At 48.0% G+C, this 16,575-nt stretch overlaps 2 protein-coding genes across 2 annotated transcripts; both read left to right on the forward strand.

The window, feature by feature from the left end:
* The first annotated feature begins 428 nt into the window (after window positions 1-428).
* On the forward strand, window positions 429-6,296 carry NFKBIL1 (NFKB inhibitor like 1). Its single transcript, XM_079963890.1, has 5 exons — window positions 429-557; window positions 2,569-2,877; window positions 4,423-4,535; window positions 4,632-4,749; window positions 5,704-6,296. Exons 2-5 carry the CDS (start codon window positions 2,589-2,591, stop codon window positions 6,243-6,245), a joined length of 1,062 nt encoding a protein of 353 aa, XP_079820016.1. The 5' UTR covers window positions 429-557; window positions 2,569-2,588; the 3' UTR covers window positions 6,246-6,296.
* Window positions 6,297-11,181: 4,885 nt separating this feature from the next.
* On the forward strand, window positions 11,182-14,564 carry LOC307210938 (macrophage mannose receptor 1-like; the record flags this gene model as incomplete). Its single annotated transcript, XM_079967142.1, has 3 exons — window positions 11,182-11,818; window positions 13,121-13,462; window positions 14,287-14,564. The coding sequence occupies exons 1-3, from the start codon at window positions 11,785-11,787 to the stop codon at window positions 14,562-14,564; spliced, it is 654 nt and encodes a 217-aa protein (XP_079823268.1). The 5' UTR covers window positions 11,182-11,784.
* Between the last annotated feature and the right edge of the window lie 2,011 nt (window positions 14,565-16,575).

Below are 16,575 nucleotides of genomic sequence, written 5' to 3' on the forward strand. Positions count from 1 at the left end.
GGAGAAACCCAACCAGATGGGTGGGGTATAAATAATAAAATTATTAATATTAATTTTGTCTCCCAAAACAGATGTCAACAACAGAAATATTACTACTCCTAATACTAATGATAAATAATAGAGGTAAATATGAGCATTTATGTAACACTTTTCAGTCTTAATTATCACACTAGTCCTCCCAGCAGCCTTCCCTGTCTGGCGCCCGCCAGATGTTTTGAACTACAACTCTCATCAGCCCCGGGCTGCCTCAAATGAACTGGAAAGTAGAGGAGACGACTCCATAGTACAGTGAGAAACCTATCAACAAGCTATGGGACTGTTCCGGAGGGCTAATTACTTTCTGGTCCTACCTCGCGGTTTCCTAGCCGGACTCCAATAAGCTGAGCACCAAGTATTGGCACGCGCGCGCGGACCACTTCGCTTTGGGCGGCTTCCTGAAGCCACATCCGCCCTCATCGGTGCGTGCCCTTTCTTCCTCCCCTTCCGCCATGGATCAACGCAGACTGGGAGGAATCCGTTCGCTCGCGAAACCTTGCAGTTGTCGGAGGGGTGTTTAGGTAATTATGATTGGGGAGGAGCGGGTCTCGCGTGAAGACAGGTTGCTGGGGGGAAATCACGGGATGGTAGAGTTGGAAGGGGGCACCCTAGGATCATCTAGTCCAACCCGCGCAAGGCAGGACTCTCAGCTAGATCATGGCCATCCAACCTCTGCTTAAAAACCCTCAAGGAAAGGACAGTGAGGTGGGCAGAGGGGCTGTTGCCCTTAGGTCCTGACTGTGGGCTTCTCCCCATGGGGACATTTTGCTGGCCGTCGAGAGGGCAGGACGCTGGAATAGATGGGCCTGATCCTGCAGGGCTCTTAAAGGTAAAGGGACCCCTGACCCTTAGGTCCAGTCGCGGACAACTCTGGGGTTGCGGCGCTCATCTCGCTTTATTGGCCGAGAGAGCCAGCGTTTGTCCGCAGACAGCTTCTGGGTCATGTGGCCAGCATGACTAAGCCGCTTCTGGTGAACCAGAGCAGCGTATGGAAACGCCGTTTACCTTCCCGCCGGAGCGGTACGTATTTATCTACTTGCGCTTTGGCGTGCTTTCGAACTGCTAGGTGGGCAGGAGCTGGGACCGAGCAACGGGAGCTCACCCCGTCGCGGGGATTCGAACTGCTGACCTTCTGATCGGCAAGTCCTAGGTTCTGTGGTTTAACCCACAGTGCCACCCGCATCCCTGCAGGGCTCTTAAAGGTAAAGGGACCCCTGACCATTAGGTCCAGTCGTGGCCGACTCTAGGGTTGCGGTGCTCATCTCACTTTATTGGCCAAGGGAGCCGGCGTACAACTTCCGGGTCATGTGGCCAGCATGACTAAGCCGCTTCTGGCGAACCAGAGCAGCGCACGGAAACGCCATTTACCTTCCCGCTGGAGCAGTACCTATTTATCTAATTGCACTTCGACGTGCTTTCGAACTGCTAGGTTGGCAGGAGCAGGGACTGAGCAATGGGAGCTCACCCCATTGCGGGGATTTGAACCGCCGACCTTCTGATCGGCAAGTCCTAGGCTCTGTGGTTTAACCCACAGCGCCCCCCGCATCCCTGCAGGGCTGTTACTCAGCTTTAAAAATATCCCCCACCACCAGTGGGTAATGTTTGCCTCTCTATAAGCCACCCAGCTTTCCCAAAGGAGTGAAAGATTTCTGGATGCCAACAGAGGTAAGGCGTTGCGGAGACGTGAAGTGGCTACAGAAAAACTATTTCTCTTCCCTAACACTCTGTGTGTGTTTGTGAGTGCGCTCACACATTAGGTAAATAGATAGTATCAGGTGTCAAACACAAGGAAAATGAGCTAGGTTTTTGGTATAAAACCCAGCATGGGGCACATGCCTCTCAGGAGGGCAATTTGATTTTTAAGGGAGGGGGCAATTTGAGAATGACTTATTAACAGTGAATTTGTTTGCATTTTGCATTTCTTATGGTTCTAGGGGCCTCATATACCGTATATAAATATATATTGTGACACACATTCATTTTTCATTTCATTTTTTTTATTTGTATACCGTCTTTCTATCTTACAATACTCAAGGCGGTTTACAAGCTGAAAAAACAAAAAATGTACAACTTACAACAATCTAATGCAATACAAAAATGTGATAATAAAACAAAACTTTAAAATAAGCAACCTACATTAAAAAGCAACATTCAACAATTATTAGAATAGTACAAAATAATAATATCAACATATAAAAGTTAAACAGAAATCCACTCAACAGTTACAATAAATAATTTCTAAACTTCTAATTTCTAATACACAAGCAATGTGGATGCCATGTTCTTTGGAAGCTTGTTTAGACCAAGTTAATGGCCTTTTCGGCTTCCTCCACACGTGTAGGAGTTCTTTTTTTTTTTAATAATAATAATTATATGTTATGGGGATGGTATCAGATTTTAGAGACGCTTAGGTGGGGAATCACTGGTATAAAGCAAAGGTCATACAGCTAAGCTGAGCAAAGCAGAGATGGAGGTGTGTGGTCAGAACCTAGGGGGAGGGCGCTGGGTACTGATCCTGCATGTCCCCCACAGCGTCACGCCCTTTCCACCACATGCCCGCTCCCATGGCGTCAAGGTACCAGCGTCGCCTGTGGCGCTACGTCGATTCCGGCCGCCGCCGCAAACTGCGCAGGCTCCTGCAGCACCACGGGGAAGCCTTGGACCTGGGTGAGGCGGCCGGGCGCAAGCTCCGAACGCCTCTTCATCGGTGTTGTGCCCGGCAAGACCACAAAACTGCCCTCCTCTTGCTGAAGCATGGAGCGGACCCCTCCGTTCCGGACCGGCGTGGGGACACAGCTCTGCATGTGGCTGCCCGACAGGTGGCCCGCAAGGGAGGCACAGGTGAGGCACAGCCTTCGAGCATCTCCTTGGTCAGCTTATGGACATGCTAAGTCCTTCACACATGGGGCTCTGTGGTTGTCTGCTGTGGGTGGAGGAGATGGAATATGGAAGGATGGAGGTGGGAGGGATCTTTGGTATGGTTTTCCGAGCCAGCTCTCTGACAGGGCAGGAAATCTACTGCCACAGCATCCCTGATTCGTTGGATAATAGCGTCCCTAATAGGTAGGACTACAGCGTCCTTGGCAGTCTGTAAAATATTAATCAGCCTTATAAAACACTTAAAAGGTAAAGGGACCCCTGACCATTAGGTCCAGTCGCGGATGACTGGGGTTGCGGCGCTCATCTCGCTTTACTGGCTGAGGGACGCCGGCGTACAGCTTCCGGGTCATGTGGCCAGCATGACTAAGCCGCTTCTGGCGAACCAGAGCAGCGCACGGAAACGCCGTTTACCTTCCCGCCGGAGTGGTACCTATTTATCTACTTGCACTTTGATGTGCTTTCAAACTGCTAGGCTGGCAGGAGCAGGGACCGAGCAACGGGAGCTCACCCCGTCGCGGGGATTCGAACCGCCGACCTTCTGATCGGCAAGTCTTGGGCTCTGTGGTTTAACCCACAGCGCCACACGCGTCCCTTTTATAACACTTAAGAACAGTTTAAAACACACCCACCCTCCCACCCACCCACCCACAATAAACAACACCCACCCAAGTTAAAACCTTGCTGTGAGGATAAAATGGGGAGGAGAACCGTGTATCCCACCTTGAGCTATTTGTGGATGGGTGGACTATAAAATTTATGTATTTATTTATCTATATATACATGGGTGTAGCCAAAGGGGGGGGGCAGGGAGAGGCAGCTGCCCCCAAATCAATAAAAATACACAGCTAACTAAGGTGTCCCCCCCACAAAAGGCCTGCCCCCCCCCACAAAAATCCTGGCTACACCTATGTACAGTGGTACCTTTGGATGCGAACGGGGCTCCTGAAGCGAACGCAACCCGCGTCTGTGCGTGCGCAGGTCTCTGCTTCCGCGCATGTGCGTGACGTCATTTTGAGCGCATGCGCGAGCGGTGAAACCCGGAAGTAACGCGTTCCGTTACTTCCGGGTCGCCGCAGAGTGCAACCTGAAAACGCTCAACCTGAAGCATACTTAACCTGAGGTATGACTGTACAGTGGTACCTCGGGTTAAGTACTTAATTCGTTTCGGAGGTCCGTACTTAACCTGAAACTGTTCTTAACCTGAAGCACCACTTTAGCTAATGGGGCCTCCTGCTGCTACCACGCCGCCGGAGCCCGATTTCTGTTCTTATCCTGAAGCAAAGTTCTTAACCTTAAGCACTATTTCTGGGTTAGTGGAGTGTGTAACCTGAAGCGTATGTAACCCGAGGTACCACTGTATATATAAAAAGGCTTGGATTTCCTGTCAGCAGCACATATTGCAGCCATTAGAGGGCACTGGAGAGAGGGTTTGCCTGCTGCTGTTAGTTCGGTTGCCATTCATTAATCTTGGTTTTTTGGTTTTTTTTGTTCTTCCCCTTCCCCCAGTCTACGAAGACCTGTTTTCGCCCTTGCGAAACCGTTGCCCCTCTGCAATGAGCATCAGGAACAGAGATGGGAAGACGCCAGGAGAACTCTTGAGGGAAGAGGAAGAGAAATGGGTATCGGCGTGGTTCCGTGGGGGAAGGGTAAGGTTGGGTTTCAGGTGCTTGCTGACCAGACTGGATGCTGATACCTTCCATAACCTTTTTTTGCAGTGCTCTCAGGAGGCGTCTGAGGCAGACAAGGCAGAGGGTGACGCAGAGAGGGAATGGCGCCGCAAACTCCTCGGCGAATGGGAGGACGAGTTTCAGGAGATGGGCTGGCAATACGAAGGTGAAGCTCAGCCTCGCAGAGTCAAAAGTTCTGTGAGAGCCAATGTAGTGGTTAGAGTGTTGAACTAGGCCCCGGCAGACCTGGGTTCAAATCCACTGCCCCTCAGTTTAACCTACCCTGCAGAGCTGCTGTAAGGATAAAATGTGGAGGGGGAGAGCCAGATGCCTCTTTCAGCTGCTTGCAGGACAGGTGGGATATAGATTTTATTTATTATTATTATTTGCACTAGGTTTGTCCTGCTTAATTTTTAGTCCCAGAGCAAAGTAATAAAAATAAACATAGGCCTGAACAAAAATTCATCATCATCATCATAAACTTTATTGCACTAGCCAAAGGCCATGGCATCATTCACAAAGGAAACAAAAAGGAAAACAACAATAACCATAGAAACCATTAATAATAGTAGTAGTAGTAGTAGTAATTTATTTTATTTATTCCCCCACCCTCCCCGTCCAGAGCTGGGCTCAGGGCGGCTAACACCAGTAAAATTACAGTAAAAACATAATAGGGGAAAAACCAATTTAAAATACAGCTTAAAATGCAATTTAAAATGCAGCCTCGTTTTAAAAGTAGCCCATAGATCAAAACCATAAGGGGCGGGAAACATAAGGGTCAGACTGAGTCCAAACCAAAGGCCAGGCGGAACAGTTCTGTCTTGCAGGCCCTATCCACAAGCACAATTTAAAGGCCGTAGAATATTAATCAGCTTCAGCCAAAGTTGTGTTATGGTATCTTCCGATCACTTCCATAATTGCCATTTTGTCTGAGAATTATCATCCTAGAAATTTAAACAAGTTCTCTTCCTCCTCCTTGGTTCACACAGCTGTTATGAGGAATCCGATGATGTGTCTGGCCAACTGCCGTTCGAGTGCCATGTTCAGCTGGGTGTATAACGGGTGAGACGATCTTTTAAGTTGTATTCTCAAATTCCTCTTCCCTTTTCGCCCTTCCCAGAGGATTTCTACACTGCTGGCCCAGACACGGAAACCTATGAGGACTGGGCCGACCGCATCGCTCATGAATATAGGCAGAGGCGCAGCCGGGACAATGAACGCCTTTGCCAGAGACCTAAAGCGGAACCAAAGAAGCCTCTGCCTAAGTTGGGGAGCCTCCGTGAGGAGGAACACCTGCTGTTCAAACAGCGGGCCCGAGCCAAGGAAAAGGAACTGAGGGAAGCCAAGAAGCTGCGCTACGAGGAAGGCTGTAGCCGGGTCTTCTCCGCCGACGGTTCGCGCCTTCTGAGATACGTGGACATTCCCTGGCCGTGCCCGACTGGGACGCCGGAGGAGATGGCCGCCGTGGCGCTCCACGGCATGGACCCCTCCGACCAAGCTGCTTACCGGCGCTTCCTGCGGCGCCAGCAGGCCCTCTGGCACCCGGACAAGTTTGCCCAACGCTGTGGCGCGCGCTTGGCAGAACAGGATCGCCGCCGGATATTGGACACTGTCACGGCGCTGTCCCAAGCGTTCAACCGGCTAGCAGAAGCTTGCAAATAACTCTCTCTCTCTGTGTGTCCTTGGCTGTCTGTGAATAAAGGGTGTGTTTTTTTGCCTTTTTCAAGAGGGCGGAATCGTGCTGGATTGTGTTGCGGGCAGAAGGGGCTCAAGATGTAAAATGAAGAGGTTTCTCTGCGAGTCTCTTGGGGGTCTTTCCAGAGAAGCACAGAGATAAATGGCTCTGTCTGGCCTTTTCTGTCTTGAAAGGAACCCCCTTTGGATACCAAAGCTAGTTAAGAATTTGTTTAAACCAGCCTTTGCCCACTTGGCAACCTCTGGATGTTTTGGAGTTGTAGTCCAGAACATCTGGAGGGCGTCAGGTTGGCAAAGGCTGGTTTTCGATACATTTTCATGCCCTCTTTGTTCCTTTGCAGGGTTAATAGTGTCAGTTTATGGATTTGTCATAGCAAATACAACCCTACAAACTAAAATAAATAAAAATGTTGAGAGCAGCCAAAACAACAGTACAGAAACACACACGCGTGTTCTGCTTGAGTGCGGCACTGGGAAATAATTCTAATTCAGACCCAGAAATGGCTGGAGAGAGCCAGGAAGTCCTTGTGACTCATGAGGAAACCCTTCCCGAAGCCCGAATAGAATGTCAGTGAGGGCGACGGAAGCCCCTAAGAGACCAGAGGCACAGCGGGGCCTTGTTTATGCTGCTCATCCTCTCCAGAGCTTCAATTCTAGTTATTGATATTTTAGGACACAGTATTTTGGGACGGGGGTGGCGCTGTGGGTTAAACCACAGAGCCCAGGACTTGCTGATCAGGAGGTTGACGGTTCAAATCCCCACGACAGGGTGAGCTCCCGTTGCTTAGTCCCTGCTCCTGCCAACCTAGCAGTTCGAAAGCACGTCAAAGTGCAAGTAGATAAATAGGTACCGCTCCGGCAGGAAGGTAAACGGCGTTTCCGTGTGCTGCTCTGGTTCGCCAGAAGCGGCTTAGTCATGCTGGCCACATGACCCGGAAGCTGTACGCCGGCTCCCTTGGCCAGTAAAGCGAGATGAGCGCCGCAACCCCAGAGTCGGCTACGACTGGACCTAATGGTCGGGGGTCCCTTTACCTTTACCTATTTTGGGTATGGATTGCAGAGAGAGAACAGCAGAGAAGGTGTTTAAAGGGGGTTTAGAGGGCGCTCCCCACTTCACGAGATTTCACTTAAGCACACGTGGGCCCAGAACATAACCCCCTGCATAACTGGAGAGTCGCCTTTATCACACTCACAGCTGTACCAGTCGCCATTGCATTTCCATCCTAAAATGCTCACATTAGTGTTTAAAGCCCTAAGTGACTCAGGGCCCCAAATATATGAAAGGGTGCCTCCATCCATACAGACCATCTCAAGATACGCTGAGGAGGGCCTCTTGGTAGTTTCGCCGCCTGCAGGAGTTCAGGGTGGGTAGGTAGCCCAGGACAGGGCCTTCTCTGTGGCAGCCCCCAAGCGGTGGAATTCCCTTCCCACAGAGGTGTGTCCAGCACCTTCATTACGCAGCGTTCATTGCATGCTGGAAGACACATTTCCCTCCTGCCTTTCATAACTGAGAGGCTAGGGTTGCCATACATCTGGATTTTCCCAGAAATAAAGGTAAAAAGGTAAAAGACCCCCGGACGTTTAAGTGCAGTCAAAGGCGACTATGGGGTTGCGGCGCTCATCTCTCTTTTCAGGCTGAGGGAGCTGCCATTTGTCCACAGACAGCTTTCTGGGTCATGTGGCCACCATGACTAAACCACTACTGGCACACAGAGGACCGTGACGAGCGCCAGAGTGCTTGGAAATGCTGTTTACCTTTCCGCCGCAGCAGTACCTATTTATCTACTTGGACTGGTGTGCTTTCGAACTGCTAGGTTGGCAGGAGCTGGGACAGAGCAAAGGAAGCTCACCCCATCACGGGGTTTCGAACCGTAGACCTTCCGATCAGCAACCCCAGGAGGCTCTCTGGTTTAGACCACAGCGCCACCCGCATCCCTTTTCCTGGAAATAGCCTGGATTTGGTCATCTAAAACGGTGTCCAGGCGGAAAATCGCTGAAATGTCCGAGAAAATCTGGGCTTATGGTAACCCATGTCGGCAGCGTTGAATTTGGTGAAATTCATTAAAAATAGAGTTTACAAAAACAGTTCAACAACTATGCCAAAAAAAGGTGTCTGGATCTTCACTTTTTTGATACAGCAACCCTATAAGAGGCATATTTTTATTTTATTTTTTATTAGTTTTCCAAATTTTAACAAATCCATCCAAATTATTTAAATTTAATACATTTCCCAATCCCGTTACAAACATATGTTCGTTACATTCCTGATGTTACCGCTTCATTCTTCTTTAATTATATTTTTAGAACCCACTCTAATCTTTTGACCGTAATTAACTTATGGTCTCTGTGTGTGGTTTGGGAGCTGCACGGTCAGGGGAAAAACAATGCTGTCCAGGGTTGTAAAGACTGCGGAGAGAATAATTGGGTGCACTCTTCCCACCTTGGATCAAATTTATGCTTCCAGGTGTCATAAGAAAGTTGCAGAGATAGCGCGGGATAGTGCGCACCCCGGAAATGATCTCTTTCAGCTTCTGCCTTCTGGAAGAAGGTACAGTGGTACCTCGGGTTACATACGCTTCAGGTTGCAGACTCTGCTAACCCAGAAATATTACCTCAGGTTAAGAACTTAACCTCAGGATGAGAACAGAAATCGTGCTCCGGCAGCGGGAGGCCCCATTAGCTAAAGTGGTGCTTCAGGTTAAGAACAGTTTCAGGTTAAGAACGGACCTCCGGAACGAATTAAGTTCTTAACCCGAGGTACCACTGTACAGGGTTATAAAGACTAGGACTAGCAGCCTGAGAAACAGTTTTTATCCAAATGTGATTTTGCTTTTAAATGCAGTGTAAGGTAGTCTCTATGGGAGTATATTGTATTTAATTATGGGGTATCAGAGTTTTTAGAGGGTTAACCAGGCTGGGATAGCTGGGATAGCAGGCTTGTTGGTTTTTGAATGTCTAATGTAGATTTTTTCAATTTCGTTTTTCTGTATGGGACAATGACAATAAAGATAATCGTAATGTGCAGCTTGACGTCTTTCAGATAAAGAAAACAGGACTTCCCCCAGCCCTCAAATTTCAGAGCTGGGAGAGTATCTCATCAGCAAAGTTTCCATAGCCGAAAAGCGCTCTCCCCAGTTTCTGATGGGGGTGCCTGGAAAAGATGCTAATCTGAATAACTGGGCAGACTCATGGGGGAGAATCGGTCCTTTGGAGACATGAGTCATTTAGTCTAGCATCCTGTTCTCACAGGGGCCAACGAGAGGTCTGTGGGAAATGCTCGAGCAGGACCCGAGTTCTGTGGTTTCCAGAACATACCAAGGTCTTAAGCAGCAGAGAGCAGGGGTAATAATAATAATAATAATAATAATAATAATAATAATAATAATAATATTTATACCCTGCCTTCCCCAGCCAGAGCTCAGGGCGGCTAACATCAATAAAATTTCAGTAAAAACATAATAAGAAAATAAAAAAAAGAAATTTAAAATACAGTTTAAAATGCAATTTAAAATGCAGCCTCATTTTAAAAGTCAAAACCATAAAGGGAGGGAAAGATAAGGGTTAGTCTGAGTCCAAACCAAAGGTCAGGTGAAACAGCTCTGTCTTGCAGGCCCTGCGGAAAGATGTCAAGTCCCGCAGGGCCCTAGTCTCTTGTGACAGAGCGTTCCACCAAGTCAGGGCCAGTACTGAAAAGGCCCTGGCCCTAGTTGGGACCAATCTAACCACCTTGTGACTTGGGACCTCCAGAATGTTGTCATTTGTGGACCTTAAGGTTCCTCCGCGGGGCATACCAGGGCATACCAGGAGAATTTGTATGCTGCCAGATGTTGTCGGACTACAGTTCCCATCACTTCTAACCATTGGTTGTGCTGGCAGGAGGCCAGATTCAGCCTCATCTGACTTGTGACTGGTTTCCTCATCGCAGCAGAAGAGCAGCACCAGTAAGTCAGGCTGCTTTGGAAGAAATCACTGCAGGGAAAACCCCGGTTCTCAAAATTCTCCACAATGTGCACATGGTTACTTTTAAAAAGTAGAGGGCTCTGCCTATGGCCACCTGCAGCGTAAGACGGCTTAAACAGTACCGCAGCAAAATGTTGCAACATGGAGCGCTGTTCGTAAAGTAGCCCAGATTTTCCCATTCCATCCCCTACCCGTTCCATTTAGTAGTTGGTTCACCGCCCCCTGCCCCCGCCACGTCCCATGCCTACTGAGCACACTCTGTTCGCTTTGGTCTGTTTTGGATTTTCTCTCTCCCCGTAGGGTTTCCCCCTAAATATTTGTTGTACTTTTGGAAACCTTGGGTTTCCCCCCGTTACCTATGCTTCATGAACGGTGCCATTTTTACTACGTTAGCTGAAGTACAAAAATAATTTCACCTCGTTTCTGAACCTTTTCAGACTCTTCTACAGCGGTACCTCGGGTTAAGTACTTAATTTGTTCTGGAGGTCCATATTTAATCTGAAACTGTTCTTAACCTGAAGCACCACTTTAGCTAATGGGGTCTCCCGCTGCCGCCGCACCACCGGAGCATGATTTCTGTTCTCATCCTGAAGCAATGTTCTTAACCCGAGGTAATATTTCTGGGTTAGCAGAGTCTGCAACCTGAAGCGTATGTAACCCGAGGTACCACTGTATATCTTTTTAAAAAAATAAATCATTTTTACAGTGGTACCTCTCGTTAAGAACTTAATTCGTTTTGGAGGCCTGTTCTTAATTTGAAACTGTTCTTAACCTGAGGTACCACTTTAGCTAATGGGGCCTCCTGCTGCCACTGTGCCACCGCTGCACGATTTCTGTTCTCATCCTGAAGCAAAGTTCTTAACCCAAGGTACCCAAGGGCCCTAAACTATAGCTTGTTTAGCTTATACATAAATCCAGCACTGCTTCCAACTTTTGGAGACCCAAACCCGGGACGTGCATCATCTGGGACACGCTCCTAGGCAAGTCATGTTGCTTGCACCTCGCTCTCACCTTGAGGAAAGCCCCGGGAAAAGCACTTTTTCTTTTTTTTTTAGGAGCTAGAGCGTAGCTTGAGATCGCGGAACCCAAAATGGCCGCCATGATCTCGGATAAAAAAATGGGATGCACTTGGCAGGTATGGAGCAGGAGTTCAATGAATGGGTGCTCCTCAGGGAACACCTGTGCAATGCAGGGTGGAGACCAAACAGCTCTTGTTTGTTCTCTGAGATCTGGTTTCCAAAGTAAGGAAGCACCTGTCTCCAGCTCAGCGCCCCAGGAAGACAGGATGTTTCTGTGCCTATGCCTCAATTTGAAATTCAAATCTTCTTTCCTTTCCTTTCGCATAATCTTGTGGACAAGGCTGTTGCCTCAGGTGGAATCCTTACCAAAGCTAGGAGGTCCCCTTCATCATTCAGACATACCTAGGCTTTAAGTCTCCCAAGCAAGGACATAATTTCCCAGAAGTTGACTTTCGCAGCTTAGCACCTCGGCTCTTGTTGGGCGCTTGGAACCTGCCTGGGTTTGAAGAAACCCCTTTTGCATCGCTATGAAGCTTTTCTTGTCAGCCATCCTTCTAGGGGGTAAGTGAAGTTTATCCCACTCAAAGTATTTGCAACGAATAGGCCCAGAATTTATTCTGAACTAAATCTATTCGTCTGCCTCTTTATTTTATAAAACAATTAAAAAAAAAAAAAACAGACATAGGGGAATTAATGCATTAATAGTGTCATCCTGTGCATGTCTACTCAGAAGTAAGTTCTCCTGCACCTTTCGTAGTTGTGTAGAAGCGAGGATTTTAGGAGGTATTGTTCGCATGCCAATTCTTTTAAATGGGACTTACTCCCAAGTAAGTAGTAGGGATGCCTCAACTGCCACCTGGAACCAGCCGATAAAGCAGGCAGCCTCTAGAGGAGAAGAAGCAGTGGTGCGGTGCTTGAACCAGGCCTGGAAAACATGAACATTGAATCCCTACTTTCTAGGTTGTCTGGAGTCAAGTCGCCATCTCTCACCCTACCTCAGAGCGGTTGCTGAAAGGTTAAAATGGAACAATCCTGGCGTTTAGAGAGCCAGTGTGGTGTACTGGTTGGAGTGGGGTTCAAATCCCCACTCGGCCATGAAGCTCACGGGGTTCTGACCTTGGAGTCAGTCACTGACGCTCAGCCTAACCTACTTCACAGGGTTGTTGTTACTGTCCAAAGCGCCTCAGAACAATGGCAACTTTTTTTAAAAAAAATAATTTTTATTAAGTTTTCCATTTTAACAATCTAAATCACATTAAGTATTCCAAATTATACATATACATATCAATTAATCAAAATATTCTGCCAAATTATTAATTTTTTATTGGGACTTCCCATGCTTCAAGTTCGGGGGAGCTCTGGTCATCTCATATCTCCAGTGCTTTGATAGTCATTTCTAATAGTTCCTTTAAATCTTCCTGTTGTTTTCAGAACAACGGCAGCTTAACGTGATAAATCATTATGATTTCCAGTCATGAAATCTGGACAGAGTACTGTATTTTTTGCTCAGACCACAAGACGCACCTAGTTTTTGGAGGAGGAAAACAAGGGGGGGGGGGGGGAATTCTGAATCTCAGAAGCCAGAACAGCAAGTGGGATCGCTGCACAGTGAAAGCAGCAATCCCTCTTGCTGTTCTAGCTTCTGGGATAGCTGTGCAGCCTGCATTCGCTCCATAAGACGCACACACATTTCCTCTTACTTTTTAGGAGGGAAAAAGTGAGTCTTATAGAGCAATAAATATGGCAAGTCAGGGTTCAGAACCATAGAACTGTGGGGTTAGCAAGGACCCTATGTCTAGCCCGACCCCCTTTCGATACTGGATATATTTGGGTGCCTTTTCTCTTTTATCTTTCTCTACACAGTCGCCATGGCATCGCTCCTGTCCTCAGACCGCGAATACTTCCTCATCCAGGACCCGCAAACCATGCTCGGAGCCCATTGCTACTGCCTTCGACAGGGCACCCGGCTGGCAGGTTTCCGGGATGACAGGGATATGGAGCAGGTTGCCTCCCTCTGCCCCAATTGCTCCTTCTGGATCGGGCTGTACCGCCAAGGCCTCTCCTGGGTCTGGCTTAATGGCGACCCCTATAAGTTTACACAGTGGAGCCCAGCGTCCAGGACTTCGGAGAGCTGTGCGGTTATGAACGAGAGTCTGTGGTATCAGGAGAAATGCCTGCAGAAACATCCTTTCGTGTGCTGCAAAGGTGAGTGGCGAGTGGTAACGCAAAAATACGAGATGAAAAACACAAAAACGCATAATAAGAACAAGAACTAAACAATACACCTCCACATCTGAGCGTGCTGTTACCTCCCGCTTGTGTCTCAGTACAGTGGTACCTCGGGTTACATACGCTTCAGGTTACATACGTTTCAGGTTACTGACTCCGCTAACCCAGAAATAGTGCTTCAGGTTAAGAACTTTGCTTGAGGATGAGAACAGAAATTGTGCTCTGGCAGCGTGGCAGCAGCGGGAGGCCCCATTAGCTAAAGTGGTGCTTCAGGTTAAGAACAGTTTCAAGTTAAGAACAGACCTCCGGAACGAATTAAGTATTTAACCCGAGGTACCACTGTACCCATTTTGGCTACGTTACTCGAAAAGCTCAGCTCCTAAATCCACACCACACGTTCAAAGAACGTTCGACACACATTTAAAGCACAGGACCCTCCCATTCAGAATACAGTGGTACCTCGGGTTTAAGAACTTAATTCGTTCTGGAGGTCCGTTCTTAACCTGAAACTGTTCTTAACCTGAGGCACCACTTTAGCTAATGGGGCCTCCCGCTGCCGCCACGCAATTTCTGTTCTCATCCTGAAGCAAAGTTCTTAACCCGAGGTACTATTTCTGGGTTAGCGGAGTCTGTAACCTGAAGCGTCTGTAACCCGAGGTACCACTGTAATGGCAGCTGTAATTTGTTTAAGGGTGCTGGGAGTCCTGAGAGGGAGGAAACTACAGCTTCCAGTAATAAGAGAAGCAAAGCGTGGATAAATAATCACTTCGAAAAAGCGTCTCCTATATTCTGCCTTTCAGGGCCTACAGGTGCTCTTCCTTTTCTTCTCCAACTCCTGCTAAACTGCCGCTCCATACCTGACCAGAAGGACGTGTTGACTCCTAGCCCGCAGTCGACCATGGCTGGTAAGTATCCTAAACCTGTAGTAGACTTTTCCCCAAGCCTGATTTCAGCAAGTGGTAGAGGGGATGGGGAACAGGACCCTGAAGGTGCCAGGGAAAGATTCTGTGGGTGCAGGGGCACTCAGGTGGGTGAAAACCTGGTAATTTCTCCATTTGCCTCTAGGGGGAGCAATTGAGCATTAGGTGGTTTTTTTTTAATTATTCTAATAGAATCTCGTAGAATCCTAAAGTTGGAACCCCCCTGTAATGTCCCTTAGGGGGATCAAACCTGAAACCTTGGTGTTATCATCACCATGAACTAACCATATGTGCTGGAAGCTGCCCAGAGTGGCTGGGGAAACCCAGCCAGAGGAGTGCGGTGGTGTTGTTGCTGCTGTTGTTAACCAAGTAAGCTATCCATTTCCTATTGTTATACTACAACGCTTAACTGATGTCTGCTTTTAATTACAGTGGTGCCCTGCAAGACGAATGCCTCGCAAGACGAAAAACTCGCTAGACGAAAGGGTTTTCCGTTTTTTGAGGTGCTTCGCAAGACGAATTTCCCTATGGGCTTGCTTCGCAAGACGAAAACGTCTTGCGAGTTTGCTTCCTTTTTCGTAAAACCGTTAATACCCGGGGAATCCGTGCTCCGCAAGACGAAAAAATCGCAAGACGAAGCAACTCGCGGAACTAATTAATTTCGTCTTGCGAGGCACCACTGTATTTCACAGTTTTATTGCTGCAAACTACTTTGATGTATTTATGTTTGGTGATAAAACAGTGTACAAATATTTTTATAAAGCAAACAAACAAACAAACAAATGTTATTTCAAGAAAAGCAGATTTCTATCCAGCCCCTCACTGGTATTAGCTTGCCTCTTGATTGTGTTGTTCCATATTGCCCAGTCCTCTACAATATTAGGAATGCAGGAAGCTGACTTAAACCAAGTCAGACTACTGGAAGGCCGCATCCAAGGATCTCATCTCTGAATTATCCTCTGAGGTGGCTTAGGCTGAGAGTACATGGCTGTCCCAAGGCCACATAATGAATTTTGTGGTTGGAATTGGAACCCGTGTCTCCCTGATCCTAATCTGGATCCATTTACCACAACCGCATAAGCCATGGGGTAGGCAAACTAAGACCCGGGGGCCGGATCCGGCCCAGTCACCTTCTAAATCCCACCCGCAGATGGTCCGGGAACCAGCGTGTTTTTACATGAGTAGAATGTGTCCTTTTATTTTAAAAAAATCATCTCTGGGTTATTTGAGGGGCCTGCCTGGTGTTTTTACATGAGTAGAATGTGTGCTTTTATGTAAAATGAATCTCTGGGTTATTTGTGGGGCATAGGAATGCGTTCATTTTTTTCTTCAAAATATAGTCCGGCCACCCCCCACAAGGTCTGTGGGACAGTGAACTGAAAAAGTTTGCTGACCCCTGGCATAAGCTCTTATTGCCAGCTCCTGCATCAGACTGAAATGTTCACCCTGTGATTTAAGAGGGGATATGTCTATGTTGTAAGGGGACGCGGGTGGCGCTGTGGGTAAAAGCCTCAGCGCCTAGGGCTTGCCGATCGGAAGGTCAGCGGTTCGAATCCCTGTGGCGGGGTGCGCTCCCGCTGCTCGGTCCCAGCGCCTGCCAACCTAGCAGTTCGAAAGCACCTCCGGGTGCAAGTAGATAAATAGGGACCGCTTACCAGCGGGAAGGTAAACGGCGTTTCCGTGTGTGGCTGGCTCTGGCCAGAGCAGCGATGTCACGCTGGCCACGTGACCCGGAAGTGTCTCCGGACAGCGCTGGCCCCTGGCCTCTTAAGTGAGATGGGCGCACAACCCCAGAGTCTGTCAAGACTGGCCCGTACGGGCAGGGGTACCTTTACCTTTACCTTTATGTCTATGTTGTAAATAAAAAATATGCCCTTTTCCCTTATGGGGTATCCAAGAGCCCATATAGAGTCCTTACATAGGTTCCCTATTGGTAGGAGAGAATAACAGAGGCCAACCAGAGAATATTGAGAAGCAAAGCAGCTAGTAAGCTTGATCTTTATTGATCTGTTGCAACAGGGTGCTCCCATCACACGCAGGAGAGGAGGAGGAACCCAGAAAAATGCTGTGCAAGGGCTTATAAAGACTTTTGAAATTCCCATTCTCTAGATCAAGACCACCCCCAGAAACATTATGCATACATCACAGAAGGGGTGTAACCTAAGACCA

Source organism: Podarcis cretensis, assembly GCF_951804945.1.
Source record: "Podarcis cretensis genome assembly, chromosome: 2".
Taxonomy (NCBI): domain Eukaryota; kingdom Metazoa; phylum Chordata; class Lepidosauria; order Squamata; family Lacertidae; genus Podarcis; species Podarcis cretensis.